At 41.4% G+C, this 17,868-nt stretch overlaps 1 protein-coding gene across 2 annotated transcripts in view; it reads right to left on the reverse strand.

The window, feature by feature from the left end:
- The window catches only part of BRINP3 (BMP/retinoic acid inducible neural specific 3), a 258,994-nt gene that overhangs the window by 62,435 nt on the left and 178,691 nt on the right, over positions 1-17,868 (reverse strand). For both annotated transcript variants that reach the window (XM_081012140.1, XM_081012141.1), the window contains exons 5-6: positions 12,300-12,405; positions 7,125-7,361 (exon numbers count right to left, since the gene is read on the reverse strand). In XM_081012140.1, coding sequence (XP_080868266.1) covers positions 7,125-7,361; positions 12,300-12,405 — 343 coding nt within the window. The remainder of the gene's footprint in view (positions 1-7,124; positions 7,362-12,299; positions 12,406-17,868) is intronic.

Raw genomic sequence — 17,868 nt, forward strand, 5'->3', positions numbered from 1 at the left:
CCAGGAGATTGCAGCTGCAGAGATAAGAAACTAAGAGTTGTTTCATTGTCTGGAGAGGTCATTTCCTGGTTCACATGGAGAAACCATTTTCAATGGAGCCAAGTGACTTGAAGCGCACAGCTGTAAATTGAAATTTTGTGCCACTAAAAATCTGGGGCCTGGGGCAACTCTCCCCCTACTACACTGCTTCAATTTATGTTTATTCATTCTATTTTTATTGGTTTCAACCAGCATTTGCCATTGTTTAGGGAAGCTTTTAATACTGGATGAATCATTGTATTTTAATATTCTGCTGGAAGCCACCCAGAGTGGTTGGGGAAACCCAGCCAGATGGGCGGGGTATTATTATTATTATTATTATTATTATTATTATTATTATTATTATTTCTAGCTCTGCTCTGAACATATGAAAATGTTTAGGTTTGTTTACCTATCTTTGCTGGACACAGAAGGGCTGAGAGAGATAGTGATGTCAGCAAGTCCAGTAATTACAAACAACACAGTACATTTTCTGACATCACAGAATTCCTGCAATCTTAGAGCAAGTTAACATGTGCATTGTTCTAATTATACTTTCCACCACTGTTTAAATAGGCTTTGATCCAGTGCAATGTATTCAGGAATGCTCAACAGAGCACTCAGCTGCTGCCATGTTAGGACAAAGCACTAGGTAAAGGTAAAGGACTCCTGGACGGTTAAGTCCAGTCAAAGGCAACTATGGGGTTGTGCCGCTCATCTTGCTTTCAGGCTGAGGAAGCCGGCATTTGTCCACAGACAGGTTTCTGGCTCATGTGGCCAGCATGACTAAGCCGCTTCTGGCGCAACGGGACATTGTGATGGAAATCAGAGCGCACGGAAACGCTGTTTACCTTTCCACCGCAGTGGTACCTATTTATCTACTTGAACTGGTATGCTTTCAAACTGCTAGGTTGGCAGGAGCTGGGACAGAGCAACAGGAGCTCACCCTGTCGCAGGGATTCGAACCGCCTACCTTCCGATTGACAAGCCTAAGAGGCTCAGTGGTTTAGACCACAGCACCACCTGGGGCACTACTCATATGGTTCGGTGTTGTTTGGGAAGTGTTAGGGCAATCCATGTCTCTGCATCTCTGCAAAGCTATGGAAGGTCCAGATTCTTTCCCTAGATAGTGTCCAGCAGCATGCCTGGTATTGTAGTCCATGATTAATCCCGTTTCAAACCTGGTACTATCCAATTTTCCCTTAAAAGTGAAAAAACTTATAAAATATCTGCACATCCAGAGAAAGGGAGCTAAAGATATAACATTTTTCATACAGCAGTGAATGCTATTTTTTCAACTAGTGTTTGGATGAATCAGCAAAAAACTCCGGCACGGCTGTTCCTCATTTTCTCCCTCCCCGATGGAGAAAATTAAGTGTTTTAATTCAACCAGGATCCTTGAAGCACTAACGAAGCATGCTAATTTAGGACGAACAGCACCAGTATGGATTTTTGATAAAAACAGCTGTTAATTTTGCAGAGGAAGTAACTAAATCCGAAGGCTACAAGATACGGCTGTTTGTAGAAGATATGATAAGCTAGCAGATGGATCTTAGCAAACAGTCTGAAAGCACTCCAATTTCAGTTCAGTGAGGTGGGAACAGAATAATTTGCATTTTCTGCAGAAAAGGGAAAAGCAAAGATTTAATTGTGCTGGAATATGTGCTCAGTGGAAACAGGAAGAAAAGAAGACTAAACTGGAAAGTATCTGACTTTTTTGGGTGTGGTTGTCAGTTTCAGAGGTGCCTGTGTACCTGTGTGTGAGTGACCAATGTTTGAGGGCAGGGTTTGAGTTTCCAGCACCTACATCTACCTCCAGAGTCAATTTCTGTAAAATTCTGGAAGCGTTCGGAATTTGATTCTAGCTGGAGCTAACATTAAAGCTCAGATCATACCATGAAAAACAGGAGTTTTCACAAATGGCGCCTCAATATCACTCTGTCGTTGGTCATTTCCTCAGTTGGTGAGGCTCACTTGACATCAACAAGAAACTGAGCCTTCAATGTAGTTGGCCCAATCCTGTGGCACACCCTGCAAACAGAGATTTAGTGGGCGCCTTCTGTGCCGACTTTTAAATGCTTGCTAAAAACTTTTCTATTCCACCAGGCCCATGAAGGCAATTAACAGTACAACCCCCACAAGGGTCTACTGATGTGTCTTTTTAATTTCTTTGTTTTTTGCTTTTAATGTGTTTTTTTAAAAAAGTTGTTATGATTTTACTGTCTGGTTTTATGTTTTTATAGTGTTGTAAACCACTGTGGTATATATTTATAATACAGCATTATATGAATAATTTTATTTATAAATAAATAAATAAATAAGCAAATAAATAAATATATAAAAACTTTTTGCAAAATTGTCCAGTAGCACCTTAGAGACCAACTAATTTGCTCTTGGTATAAGCTTCCGTGTGCATGAACACTTCTTCAGATCCGTATCTGAAGAAGTGTGCATGCACACAAAAGCTTATACCAGGGGTCAGCAACCTTTTTCAGCCATGGGCCAGTCCACCGTCCCTCAGACCATGTGGCCGGTGGCCGGACTATATATTTTTTTTGGGGGGGGGGGAGAACGAATTCCTATGCCCCACAAATAACCCAGAGATGTATTTTAAATAAAAGGATACATTCTACTCATGTAAAAATGCACTGATTCCTGGACCGTCTGCTGGCCGGATTGAGAAGGCGATTGGGCCGCATCCAGCCCACGGGCCTTAGGTTGCCTACCCTTGGCTTATACCAAGAACAATATTTCTCAGATGAAAATAGGGTTATCTAAGGAAAAGTGGGACATTCCAGGATCAAATCAGAAACCGTGATGGTTTCAAATCTGGGTCAAACAGTGATGGTTTCAAATTGAATTACTGGAATTCAATGAAGTTATGATAATCAGGGAACACCAGCCTTCCTTTGTCTTTTATCTAAACAAAAGGACTCTAAAATCTTTATTATATTTTAGGGAAGAAGAACTCAGTATAATGTGTGTGGGGGGGGGGGGAGAGACCAGTACTCTCTAAAATGTATGGCTGTGTATCTGAGGGCAAAATCTGTCTCTCTTTCAACCTCTGTCAAATCCTTTATGTATCCTCGATGAGAGCAAGGCTTGGGGAGTGAGAGCACAACAAGTTCCCTTAGAGGTATATCACATAGCCATAAAGGTCATAACAGCCTAGTGCAGTTAGCTAGCATGGTATTTAAAGGTTGCTCCCCTCAAGATGTGAGTCTGGAAAGGGCAAAATGGAGCAGGTGGAGACCTTCATTTAGCAGGCGGTTGCTGTGGACTAGAGATGATGACTCATGACACTCAGATCCCACTCATTTGGATCTTTCTTTGCTTAATACAACCATCTTGCATAGTCTTCGCATACCTGAGTACTACAGTCTTAAAGGAAAGAGATCTCAACAGACACACTTTCAATGCAAGCTAAAGGAGCCTTGTTTACTAGAAAGTCAAGCCAAGTTACATAACATATCCAGTTCTGGGTGCCACAATTTAAGAAGGGTGTTGACAAGCTGGAGTGTGTGCAGAGGAGGGCAACCAAGATGATCAAGGTCCTGGAAACCAAGCCTTATTAGGGACGGTTGAGGGAGTTGGGTATGTCTAGCCTGGAAAAGAGGAGACAGGAGATACGACAGCCATCTTCCAATATCTAAAGGGCTGTCACAAGGAAAATGGAGCAAGCTTGTTTGTTTGTTTTCTGCTCTGGAGGGTAGGACTCGAACCAATGGCTTCAAGTTACAACAAAGGAGATTCTGACTAAACATCAGGAAAAACTTTCTGACAGTAAGAGCTGTTTGACAGTGGAATAGTCTCCCTTGGGATGTTGTGGACTGTCTTTCCTTGAAGGTTTTTAAGGAGAGGCTGGATGGCCTTCTGTTATGGATGTTTTAGCTGAGATTCCTGCATTGAAGGGGTTGGACTAGATGACTCTACGGTTCTATGATTCTATAAAATGCATGTGAAAGGGCATGAATGCTAGGGGAGTATTCAAGAGAGGACCAACCTTCAGATTCATGCTCTGGGTATGCTAGCATGGGAGTATCAGCCACATCTTTAAAGATCACACTGTGAAAATGTCCATGCCAACATAACTACGCAGGGGGCTCTGGAATAAGATTTCACTTTGCACATGATGGGGCAGGCACCATCAACTTGGTCTCATGAACCATGTCCAGACTTATATTTATTTTCATTCTGGAACCTTGAGGTGAAGGGAAGGCAATAAATTCTAATACCACTACTACTACCAATGTTTAGAATGTGAGCGAGTCTACACTAGTGTCAGGGACTGGTCAGAGGAGGAGGACACTGGAGAGGGGGTGGTGATGTCAGGGGCTGGCCAGAGGAGAAGGAGTGGTGGAGACCTTCTCCCCATCCTGACCCTTCCAGGGAGGAGGAAGAGGAAGACAGTATAGATTTACAACAATGGTTTGCGGGAGGTCACAGCTCAGAGGCAGATGAGGGGAAAAGTTGAGAAATAATGAGAGGAGGAGCAGGCAGCTGGCTGACGTGTTGTAACTAGAAAGCATTCCAGACCCACCATCTCCCAGAACCCGGCGAGAGCCTTAAAAGTAGAAGAGCAAAGAGCTCAAAGACAGAGGGCACTTAGGAGCACCCATAGAGGAGATGATGAGGATGACGAATGAGAAAGTGGGAGGGAAGGAAGGGGTTGAGATCTCTCTGTAAAGATCGAAATTAAAAAGGCCTGTAAGAAACTTTTCCTTGTCTTTATACTTTCCTAGGCAACCAGTTGGGAGCTGCTGACAGCATCCTGTCAACTAGAAATATTGGTCATGGGTATTTTAATGTCTCCCAAGTCATATTTTGCAATGCATTCAGCCTTCGTTTTAGAGACTCACATCTTATATCATGCTCTCATCGTTCCACTTGAAGTTGTACATGCAGAGGAGGTCTGCAATCACAAAGTTTGTTCCTATCTACCACCAAACATAGAATCTCCATGTTTATGTGGAAGGCACACTAAGTGCTGAGAGCTATGTCTTCAGTATAATCACTGTGATGTTAACATATATGAGAGAGTGCTGGAGGGGAAATAGTTAACTAGGTTGCACAGACAGGACCCAGGGGTGGGGTGGGGGGTCAGTAGGACTATAAAATCAGTTCTGGGAGGAGTTCTGGGAGGAGTTCATTGGGAGTTGTTGGTGGGTAGTTGGTGGGTTTTAGTGGGTTGGCTGGTTGGGAAAGGCAGTTGGTAATAGAGCTAGGGCAGTGGGTTCTTGAGTGTGGGGCGGTAGAAGAGATAGAGAGAGGAAAATAAGACTAAGAAAGTAAAAAGCAACAATGTTTGGAATGCCGTAAAATTTTTGTTTGTGTCAGAAATAAAATACACTCTTCTTTATTAATTGAGAAGCTGACTTGAGCCTGAAATAATTTTACCAGGGAGGACCTGGTTGGTGGCAGCGGATTAGTGGTGTATGGGTCAAAAGTCCGTGAGACGACCGGGGGCTCTGTATGAACGCCACAATCACATACACCAAAGTCACCCACCAATACACTAAATATTGTGCTATTGTCCCTCCCATATTCACTTTGAGGTTTCACATTTCTTCATCCATACCTCCTTACTTCCACCCATCCCAGTCCTCAGCTACTTCCACATTTCTGACCAAGAATCTCCCCCCTTTCTCTTTATTCCAAATGTTCTGCATAACTTCCCATCTCTCCGTTTCTCATCTAATCTGCTCACTTCTTATGACCAGGCTTCCGGTAATGAAAATACTGAACAAAATAATTTTGAAAGTACTTCTTGAAATTTGCCCGTTATTTCCCATAGTTCAAGAATTATGTTTCCCATAGACCCCTTAATCATGTGATGTCACCATAAACAACAACAATAACACATGTACAACAGTTTCCAGGGGCTCTTGAGGGTTCCAGAGTATGTAGCAACAAGAGACTAAAGGTCAAATAAGATGCTTGCTTAATTAGCATGCAACTACATAATTGGGCTGGCCCTTTCATTAGACAAGCTGAAATAGTTGCCTCAGACAACAGAGTCTCTCTTGTTTGCAGCCACCTACCTGCCACCGCTAGATACTATTTCAAAATATAATTGGAAGCTTAGAGGTTGAATATAAAACCTTGCACTTCAAAGAAGTTTAAAGTAGGCACTCTCCCAGGACACCTTGCCCAGAATGCCTCTCACAGAGGAAGGGCTCACTTCCTCACAGTGGCATAGTGTGTTTTTATGGTGCCCGGGACATGTGTGAGTGTGTGCATGAGCTGGGGAAACAGGGCGCAGGGTGCGGAGGGCAAATGGAGCTCTCTGTGTGCCAGCCCAGCCCTTGCCACCAACACAACACCAGCCCTGAGCTGCTTTGTGAGGCTGGGATCTGGGGAGGGCGGCGTGAGAAGGATGCAACAAAACGAGGTGGAGAGTAGGGTGATGGAGGAAATAATGTCAGAGCCACTACTGTGTTAAAACGGGCAAAACATTATTTACATGTCAGTGGAGGGATATGTGCATAGTTGCCAACGTTTCCCTTTTTTTAAAGGGAAATTCCCTTATTCCGAATAGGATTCCTCGCAAGAAAAGGGAAAAATTGACAGCTATGGATATGGGAGAAGAGGTGTGGGAGCGGCAGAGCTATCTGCCTCAGGTAGCACTTTTGTCTTGCTCCAGTCCAGGTTACATATCGTGTTTTTCCATAATTAAGTACAAGCTTGAGGGGACTGATTCTTATTGGGAAGGCAAAGCAGAGGAAGGCTTTCCTCTCCCACTGCAACCGGAATTACATACCCACTACCATGGCTAGGAGCCTGGGGAGCAGGACAGTCCCTACTGATGTCTAATTTGATCCTAAGGCCATGCCAAATCAGATCAGATTGTGGAGAATTTGGGATCCACCAAAAATGGATCCAGGATAAGCTAAGACATAAGACGTCCAGCCCTGCCCAGAGTTTGCTGTGTTGCCACATCTGACTGCCAGTGAGTATAATCCACTCTGTGCACCATTGTTGCCCAAAATTCATTGCCATGACTGGGAATTTGCAGATGTGCGATAGCTGCTATGGCCAACAGAAGCATTCTCGTGAAATCACAGAGTATTCATTGACACAGTTGAAATACTTTAAATGTTCCACACCTGAGTCTTCGAACTCGCTATTGTAAGTATTCCAGGTCTCGCTGATGCGAAGCAGGTTCTCTTCCATAGCTTGAATATCCATATATGGACAGTTGCATTCTGGGAATTTGGGCCCACACTGACACCAACAGTCGTTGTCCTTGCAGATAAATTCCCCTTCTGAGTTGCAAGCAATATAGCTCAGAGCTGCCTGCACAAACCGCTCCTGCAAGTAGTCAGGAAGGATCAGCTGAAGACCTTGAGGGAGGAGGAGGAAGAAGAAGACAGAATCCATCTTACTAAACGGGATGTTTTCCTCAAAGCTATTGACAACATCCTTTCTCTAATCAATATGGATATAAAGCAGTCTTTCAAAAGTATCTACAAAAATTATTAGTCCATGCATGCTGAATAATCATTTGTGACATACAGACAGGGCCAGATTTGATGAGCCCTAAGCTACTGAAGGTAATGGGGCCCTTTATATGTCCAGCTGTCCTTTGTCAACGTCAAATTGTCGCTGTTTTTTGTGTTGAATATATGCTATGTGATAATTTATGGACCTAATAGGTATCTAAAGCCATTTGAACACAACAAAATATGTCTTTTATCAAAGTAATTGTTGAACTGAAATTCAACAATTAAGAAATATATTAATAGTGAAGTACAATTAAGAAGAAATTGCTGTTTTAGGGGTTCTTTTTCAAAGTCTGGAACAGATTAATCTGTTTTGCATTACTTTCTATGGGAAAACGTGCCTTGGTTTTGGAACGCTTTGGTTTTGGAACAGGCTTCCAGAACGGATTAAGTTTGAGAACTAAGGTACCACTGTATATAGAAATGAGCAAACCAGTGATATTTTAGGGAGCAGGCTAGCAACCGGGGCCCATTACTTACATCATAGGAGCCTATGCAACACAAAACACTGTTGTTGTATGTAGGTTTTATTTTATTTTATTTTATCTTATATTTTGGGAAAGTATATCCAGTTTTGTTTTCCTTTAAAAAAGTTTGGGGCCACCCAAGGGAGTGGGGCCTTAAGCTATAGCTCATTTAGCTTATATGTAAATCCGGCACTGCATACGGATAACCTGATGGGGAGGGGAAAACTGGCTGTGTGGAGGTGATTCTGAACTGCCACAGGTGACCAGGCAAGTGGGTCAATGAAATCTTTATAAAAGAAGCTTTATTGATATGCAATGAATGTTTAAGAGCAGTGCACTATTGCCCATGTATCTAACATTCAATATGCTTTTATTCTCCTTTTCAAAGAGATGCTTTTGAAATCAACAAAGCTTGTCTGCCAAGACGGGGAATGCCAGGTTGTCTTAACTGTATGTATTTCTTAAATCAATGAAAGAGTCATATTTCAGGTCGCAGTAACCTGAACTGTACCCACTTTGGTATTATTGATCTAACAATTATAGCCCTATGCCCACATTACTCAGGTATGGGGCAATCCCATGTTCACTGGGGAGCCAGTGAATGCTATGTTCACACTTCCAGCCATTCCTTGGCCATTACACCCCCTTTCCTCAAAACCATGTGTTCCGCACAGTTGTATGTAACAGAACTCCAAAGCATACACTCACACTTGCATCTAAGGGCTTTGTGCCAACAGAAAACCTGCACAAATGGGAATCCCAATCACTCAAGAGCCCTTGCATTTGAGCAGGAATTCACAGCTCAGAATCACTTTGCAGACATTGCTGAACACAGTGCGAAATTATCAAAGGAAGGGGGTGCAATACTGGGGGCGGGGCTGAAAGGAAGGCCCAACTCCCCAGGAAACATGGCATTGCCCTACACAAAAGTAATGCAGGATTATGTTTCAGCATGTGCAAAAACACTTGTTCAGGATGAAATGAAGGTGTGCAAAGAGCCCTTTGTTATCCTACGGCCCTTGTTTATAGCTTGGTTTCACTTTAGATTAACCCCTTAGTTATGTCAGATGAAGATCACCTTCATTTATCTATATCTATATCTATATCTATATCTATATCTATATCTATATCTATATCTATATCATCTATATCTATATCTATATCTATATCTATATCTATATCTATATCTATCTATATCTATATCTATATCTATATCTATATCTATATCATCTATAAATATATCTATCTATCTATTTATCTATCATCTATCTATCTATCATCTATCTATCTATCTATCATCTATCTATCTATCTATCATCTATCTATCTATCTATCATCTATCTATCTATCTATCATCTATCTATCTATCTATCTATCATCTATCTATCTATCTATCATCATCTATCACAGCATGGCAGCTGCTTCCCCCTGCTACAATGTCACAAGATTGAGGAATATGTAGGAATAGCAATAAATATGACAATGAGGGAATGTTGTTGATAATGGCAGTGACTACAGCAACCCAAATATGTGGATAGGGCATTCTGCTTCCTAGTGGGATGTTGATAGTATCGGAAAGACCCACACAACTGGTGGCATCTACACCAATGTGAAGTATTTACATGTCTACATGTGTTTCACATATTAATCCAGGTAACTGGTTGGTTGTTGTTTTTTTTTTTTATTATCAGACAGAAGATTAGCTGGAGTGCTTTCCTTTTGTGAAAACTATCAAAAAATGAAGGAGAGTTTAGAACTGGCTTTGTGCTATCTGGAATTGCTGAGCTTAGGTCTCTCCGCTTTGCTGTGTATTGATGCACGGGCTTGGCACCAGGATTACTCTCTTGATCACGGCAGTCAAGAAACATTTGCAGGCAGCAATGCACAGGAAGCAATGCAAACTAAATAGGGAGGAAATCAATTCAGTCAAGGATATAGTCTATATTAGCAGGTATCATCCTTCCAGCTCATCACATCTGGTCCTTTCTGATATAATGAAGGTGTTTACAAATGACTGGGAGCCAAATTCTATGAGCCAGTTCCATCCAAGTACTTGGCCTTTAAGCTGCTTTAGCTCCATTCAGTTATATCTGTTGTCTCCCTCTTCATCTAGGTTGTAGGGTTAATGGTGCTTAGGGTGGAGGAGGAAGGCAATGGCATCCCTACGCCCTATATGTATTTTCTGTTGTGAATGCAACCCCTTTTCTCTGGGTCTCCTTATGATATTCAAAGTATATGGTGCTATCCTCCTGGGATGGTACCACTTCAAAATACAAGAGGGAGGATCACAAAAAAAAACCCCTAGATGTGGAAGGCCAGCAAGCCAGAGAGAATACTATTATTTTGTTTGTTTATTTACTTAGCACTTCAAAACTGCTTAATATTAAATCCCTAAGAGATATGCACAAAATAACATAAAAACATAACAACAAAATAATGTAACAAAAATAACATAAAAACTAACAATACAAGAGTATACCAAAAAGAAGAAAACAACGTTATATAATCTGGAAGAGGTAAAATCAGGAATTCGGGGCAAAACAAAGTCTGATCTTATGGATCAGGAAAGTCTTCACAAGACATGTAATGAAAATATTTTAAAAGTCCGAAAACCACATGGCTCCTGTTCATAACAAAACCACAGCTGAGGCTGTGCTCCTCTCCCCCCCCCTCAATTTCACTTGCCATCTATCTATATATGTAAAGGTAATTTTTTTGTGGGGGAGCATAGTAAACTTGGGACTGTGTGTTACCCTTTACTCACCAAGGCAACATTGACTATGAAATGGTTTAAAAAGGCAGTTCTGTGTGCCACGATTTTTCTGTAGGAATCCAACGGCATGTATCAAAACAGGTCTGTGATTGATGTAACAACCAATTTCCTAAGCATTTTACTGACAAATATTATGTCGAGCTCAGGGAGAGCAGCTTCCGAACGGCAAATAATTTCCATAAACACAGTGGAGATATGAGCCCCAATGAAAATGACAGGATCATCTATCAAACTGTTATATGCCCCAAAATATCAGGCGTACAATGTGATATTCAAGATAGGCTGTCCTATTATGTGAGAAGTGGAAGGGGAGGGTGGATGTTGAGCTTATATGTCAATTCAGTGGGAAGATAATTCTCACTGCCTGTCCCAAGAGCCAAAAAGTGTTATTTTCAGGCAGCCCACATTCCAAACCAGCAAAGGTTTCAGCACCAGGAACAGCTCCATTTGGATGATGGTGGCAGAGGCTGCTTTCAGGAGAAAGTCTTACACCATCAAAAGCTTTCACAGAAGAAGCCCAAGCAGATGTGAAATTTTGTGGGAAGCTAAAAGAATTTCAAGAAGCTTAGCACAAATTATCTGAGTTTTAAAAATAATCTCTGTAGCTGTAACCAGCAACCAAGGAAGAACATACTGAAAAGGAGAATGCAAACAACCAGAACCTTTGTTTCACATTTCCCATTGCTATTTTCTTCCCGTGATCCTATAAGTGTTTTAGCTTGATCTGTGTCTGTTTCCCCTTCCTTGAGATTATATGGGTATTTTAGCTTGATGAAGTCCTACAACTGGTAGCAAAAGGATGAGTATCTGTATCACCTACAGGCAAACACAAAATCATTTAGCTCACTATTAAGTGGTTCACTTGCCAGCAATTGCCACTGACAACAGAATCATGGAACTGTAGAGTTGGAAGGGACCCTGAGGATCATCTGGTCTAACCCCCTACAATGCAGACATATGCAGTTGTCCCATATGGGGATCAAACCTGCAACCTTGGCGTTATCAGTACTATGCTCTAGCCAACTGAGCTATCCTAGCTCTAGGATTATATAGCAAGGAAACTACCCCACTGTTCAAAGGAGATTAGATAGATAGATGGATAGATAGATAGATGATAGATAGAAGATAGATAGATGATAGATAGATAGATAGATAGATAGATGATAGATAGATAGACAGACAGATAGATAGATAGATAGATAGATAGATAGATAGATCAGTTGCCCTTCCACTTTTGCTCTTGGCCCTGCCCACACCAACATGTGGTCCTCAGAAGCTTGCTGGTAAAGAAATGTGGCCCTTGGGATCCCCAAACCTGATCGACACCAGCTCTAACCCAAGAAGTTCCACAAATTTCACAGGCCTGGCTTTTCCAATGTGACAAAAAAACACACATAAACACATACTCACTCTCCACTCACTAGTTTAAGATCAATGGAATGTATTGCTCAGGAAGAAGTTTTCAAAAAATAAAATAAAATGACAAATATCCCTATAAACATCTTCCTACAAGAAATTAACAAAATTCCACCCACGTACCTTGCAACTGAATCTTATTTTCCGGACTCTGAACCAGAACAGAACTGACAGAATCTAGGTTGTCATAGTTACTGCAGCCAAGAGGACCAGTCCGGGTTTCTGTTACCTAGTGAGTAAGGGAATGGAAAACCATTTGCTGTATTATACAGAACAAGCTAAGTTTCCTTTTTAAAAAAACCTGGCACAGTGCAGCAATAGAATTCATTTTCATATATACAAGCGGTGTGACATTTTTACCTGGACATATGTTTCTTTTAAGCAGCCCCTTTCACAGACAGCAGCCTTATTTGCCGTATCAGATCACCATGTTTTATAGAGATGAAATTAAATGGTAATTTTAGCAAAATCTTGGGAATTGCATTTTTGTAGGGCTGTGTGAAGACCTACCCCCTCCCCCAACCCTCCACATGATATTCAGGGGTGGTGTAACTTCATTACATATTTGCTGGGGGTTGGGGCGTAGAATTCAACAGTCTGGTTGAAAGAATGGCCTCAGAAAACTACTCAACTACCCTTCTGAGATTTTTCAACTTGGTTAATACAGTATGAAAACATATTATCGGTTCCAATTGGTGGGTAAAGGAAGCAATGGGCTAAGAGAGGAGGACTAGAAGAACTTGGGGCAGACTATATCTAAGCCAACATTTCTTGGATAGCTCAGTCGGTTAGAGTGTGGTGCTAATAACACCAAGGTTGCAGGTTCAATCCCTGGAAGGAACAGCTACAGTTTCCAGGAATCTTTAGGGGGAGCCATAATGGTTAAAGTAGTAAAAATGTACTTTAAATGAATGATGTGGATGCAACCAATATTTGCTAGGTCACTTAGAAGGTTTCAGGGCTCAGTGGGGATTTGAGCCCTGGTCTCCCAGTCCAAGATCAACACTCTAATCACTACACCACACTGGCTCAGTATATTGAACAATAATAAAACTAAATCTACAGTTGTATTCCAATTCTTTCATACTACTCACAGGCCACAAAACAGGCAAAGTCACTTCGCTGAATATTTGGGTTGGGTGAAATTCTCCAGTTCTGGAGGAGTTTGAAGAAAATTGGGTGGTGGGGTGGGGGGTGGGGTGGGGAGAGATTTATCTGATTTTTTTTTTTTCATTTTTACTTACTTCTAAATTATTGTGTTTTGTACTTTTTCAACATTTGAGGTTTTACTTTGAAATTTATAAATATTTTAAACAACATGATCAAAGTAAAGCAACCAAAGCTCAGCATTTTCTTTTCTTTTCTTTTTTTTAAAAAAACCATTTAATTTCAGCGGGGAATGTTTTAAGCAAGTATAAAAACTTTGCACTGAAATCAATGGAACTTCCAATTGTTCAGTTCGGGCTGGATTATACCACTGAATTTTAAATCTGCAAGATTTAACATAATCTACAAATGTTAAATATACAAATTTAAACGGGCTGGATTTGCTTAATTGGTCTTAGTTCCCACAAAAATCAATGGGACTTAAATTAAGCCACGACTAACTTGTCCTGCTGATTTCTAGTATACATAAATTCAGATGGTTTGCAGTATAATCCTACACATGTCGGCTCAGAAGTAACTCCCACTAAATTCAGAGGCACAATCTCAAAAGACACAAGGGGCCAATTGTGGAAATGGATGCATGTTTAAAGATGATCCCCTGGATTCCTTCATTTTACTGTCTGCTAAGTCTTAAGAATGTATTAAATCCATATTTGGATTTGGATTTGTATATGAAAGCTATACAAATACAGACCAACCTCAGTTCTTGGCAATGATATCAGTCAGTATCTGCTACAGAGAGCCAGTGTGGTGTAGTGGTTAAGAGCGGTGGACTTGTAATCTGGGGAACCGAGTTTGTGTCCCTGCTCCTCCATATGCAGCTACTGGGTGACCTTGGGCTAGTCACACTTCTCTGAAGTCTCTCAGCCCCACTCACCTCGCAGAGTGTTTGTTGTGGGGTAGGAGGGAAAGGAAAATGTTAGCTGCTTTGAGACTCCTTCGGGTAGTGATAAAGCGGGATATTAAATCCAATAATAATAATAATAATAATAATAATAATAATAATAATACAGTGGCCTCAAACCTGGGAAGTATACCATAGATGAATGACTTCAATTCATTTTTTTTACCCTCCCTTATCCATTATGGTCAATAGGGTGTCCCATGAGATGCAATGCAATATCATTTGATACCAATAACAGTTCTGGAATTGCTAATTACCGAAATGGTTGAGTATACCACAAAGCCTAAGAGTTTGATAAATGTGAAAATCTGTTTCCAGTATGACTTTTCCCCTTGACAAAACTACAAAATGAATGTTTGTGTATTTCAAAACAGAATTTGCATCCCCTGGTGAATCTATTACTGTAAGACCTACAGTTTAAATTTTGAGAACTGTCTTTATTATAACATTTATTATCTCAATACCAGTAATAGATCTTCAGCGGTGTGTGCTTGTGGGTATGGACAGTAGCTTAAGCAATACAGAATGATTCTTGCAATATCTAGGTTTCAGGCATGAAATTCAAGTTTCGGGTACAAAATGTGTTCATTTATTGCTTTTGAGAGTCTCTGCAGAAACCAAAGAACACCCTCACACAACGTTCAACATCAAATCAATATTTCAGATTGTGCAAGTTAAGCATTATAAAGCACTTTGTACAATTAAATGTCTGATGAAATCACTGCCAAATGCAAACAAATTCTGATCATATAGTCCACACATTTGTTTCTGCAAACTTTCATGCTGCGAAAACTGGTCTTAAGAATTCCAGCTTGAATTTATCTCGAATGTTCATTGACAACCTAAGCAGGAGACCCTGTAATATATGCAATGACTCAGAGGCCGTTTTCCTGAGATGCAATGTCCACCTAAAAAGAAAGGAATTTCATTTTTCCCAGATAGAGTCGAATATGGGAAGGAAAACTAATGTCTAGTGTCCAACCTCACCTCCCTGCATGCTGCTCTTTTTGATTGTCCTGGAAGTTCCAAAATGCAAAACAAAGCAATGCAAAAAACTACTTAGAAGAAGAATGGCAAAATTGGCACTACAAACAGGTACTTGCGATAGATGGTTTTTCAAGCATTCTACCTTCAGGGCACTATCTCAATTTGCATACTGAGGAATGCCCAGAAATTTGCCCTGGAACCACAACATGTTGCAAAGAATTCTGAGCATAGCAGAGAGGGGAAAGAGTACTTTACTTCTTTCATGTGTTTCTTCTCATTTGTCCTTGCAGAGCCCCAAGGAAGCTTTTGAAGAATGCCCGGCTTTCCTGAACACACTTTGGAAATCACTGCACTAGATAAATCAACCCTGTGACAATATATATTAGACAATAGTTATACTGTACTGCCTACTTAAGCAGAAGTAATCCTCTTCTGCAAATATAAGGCTAGTGTCAATGGTCTAATTTCAATATAATGCTAAACTATAATTTAGTACGATATACGAAAAGCTCCTCCTCCACTGTCCTCCTATAGCAGGGGTCGGCAACGTGCGACCCATGGGCTGGATGCAGCCCAAGAAGACCATTTTACCGGCCCCCAAGCCACCTTTGAACCAAGCCGCCTGCTCGGCGAGTCCCCGCCACACTGTTCTAAACTGGTGCAGAATGGTGCAGGGACTTGCCGAGCAGCGCTGGAAATCACATATGCGCATGCGCAGACACCGGAAATCGCATCTGCGCATGTCCAGATGCCAGAAATCGCTTCTGCGCAGGCACGATTTTCTGCGTCTTGGAATGCGCAGAAGTGATTTCTGGTGTTGCGCTGTGCCAGTCTGACCCACAGACGATTTCCATGGGAGTGATCCAGCCCATGGCTGGTAAACCTTGTCGGAACTCCATTCAACCGAGCCTTTGAAACAGCCTCCAACGTGTTTAATGACCTGAGCCTTTGATAAGGCTCCAAGCACATTCTTCAATCAGCAGAGTTCCCAGCGTAGGGAAGGATGAAACAGTATGTGCTACATTTTAAAGAGTTTTATTTTCTAGCTACGCAGAACAGAAAAGACATCCTCTCTATGAAAGCAGAGAGCAACTGAACAAAGGAACAAAGGAAACAGGAAACCACTAACATCTCATCCCGGATCCCTTTCCCGTGAGACTCCAATCGTATGGAATCCCAGGAATGTAAACAGAGTCCTGTGACTCCACGCAGCTGCTCAGTGAGAAACAGAAACTAACAAACCTTGCTGGCTCCTGTCCTATAGAATGGCTGTGAGATTGGGAGTATTTACTTTAGTTTTTAACTAACCACAGTTTGTCATAATATCCAAACCAGTAAGTGTGGTGAGTTTTAATTATGGTTTATATTTGAATGAGCCAGGATTAGAAATCACAGTTTGAAGTTGGCTTGCTTGGGCAAACCATGATTAAAACTAACCACAATCTATCCTAGTTCAGACAGAACAACAAACCGTAGTTGACAATGAGAAAAAATGTTCATGGCTGATGGGGGGGGGGGCAGGATTCTACAAATCAAAAACTTATTCATGTACCATTAAAACATAGTTTATTATGTCCAAACATGATGTCTGTTTTTACTTGTACATCTTCTGCCACAATCAATCAACTAGACTTTAAGGTGCTACAAAAGTATCTGTTGAGTTATCCCCGGCTACCTGTTGTAAATAAGCAGTGCAAATCAAAAAAGAAAATAGAATTTAAAAGCAAAACTGGAGCGCAGCAGAATTTGGCTGATAAGGACCTCTACTGTCAGCTGCAGAAAAGCAGCAGTTGTGGTCAGACTTTATGAGGTGTATTTATCACCAATGGGTAATGTGGCCTGGTTATTCGATACAGTGGTGCCTCGCAAGACGAAATTAATTCGTTCTGCGAGTTTTTTCGTCTTGCGAGTTTTTTCATCTTGCGAAGCACGGTTTCAATTTTTTCAAAAAAGTCTTCAAAAACCTCAAAAAAGGCTACCACACCGCGTGCTATGAGTTGCTCCCCGAAGTCAAGTCGCAACTGCACCTCTTCAAGCAATGCACCCTGTATTACTGTAACAGTTTTAAGAAAAAGGAAACAAACTTGCAAGACGTTTCCGTCTTGCGAAGCAAGCCCATAGGGAAATTCGTCTCGCGAAGCAACTCAAAAAACGAAAAACTCTTTCGTCTTGCGAGTTTTTCGTCTTGAGAGACATTCGTCTTGCGAGGTACCACTGTATTTGCAATGGTTTTAGGGATTGGTTGCAGATGTGAGCAGTTTGGCAGTGAGTTTGCGGAGAGGGGCTGACTCAGGTGGTGGATAAGGCATTGGATTGGATCCCTAGTCAAGGTGGACAGGGGTGTGTGTTGGGAGCCCCACTTCCACTCCACGGAATCAGGGAATTCCATTAAAGGGATCCAGAGGGAGATCTTCAGTCTGGATGCCAAAACAGGTGCCTGATTGGTCAAAGCACTCCCAAAATGGTGACCTCGGAAGGGTAGCCTTGATTTGATGTATGTCATAGGGTGATCTTTAACCTTGGTTAACCCTGCCAATAATCAGCCAGCAGACAGGCTCGTTGGTAAAGGATACACACCCAATGCCTGCACCAAAATCAGCTAACATCTGTTATCAATGCACTAGAATCCTGTTT

Source organism: Podarcis pityusensis (genome assembly GCF_964106645.2).
Source record: "Podarcis pityusensis genome assembly, chromosome: 6".
Lineage (NCBI taxonomy): Eukaryota > Metazoa > Chordata > Lepidosauria > Squamata > Lacertidae > Podarcis > Podarcis pityusensis.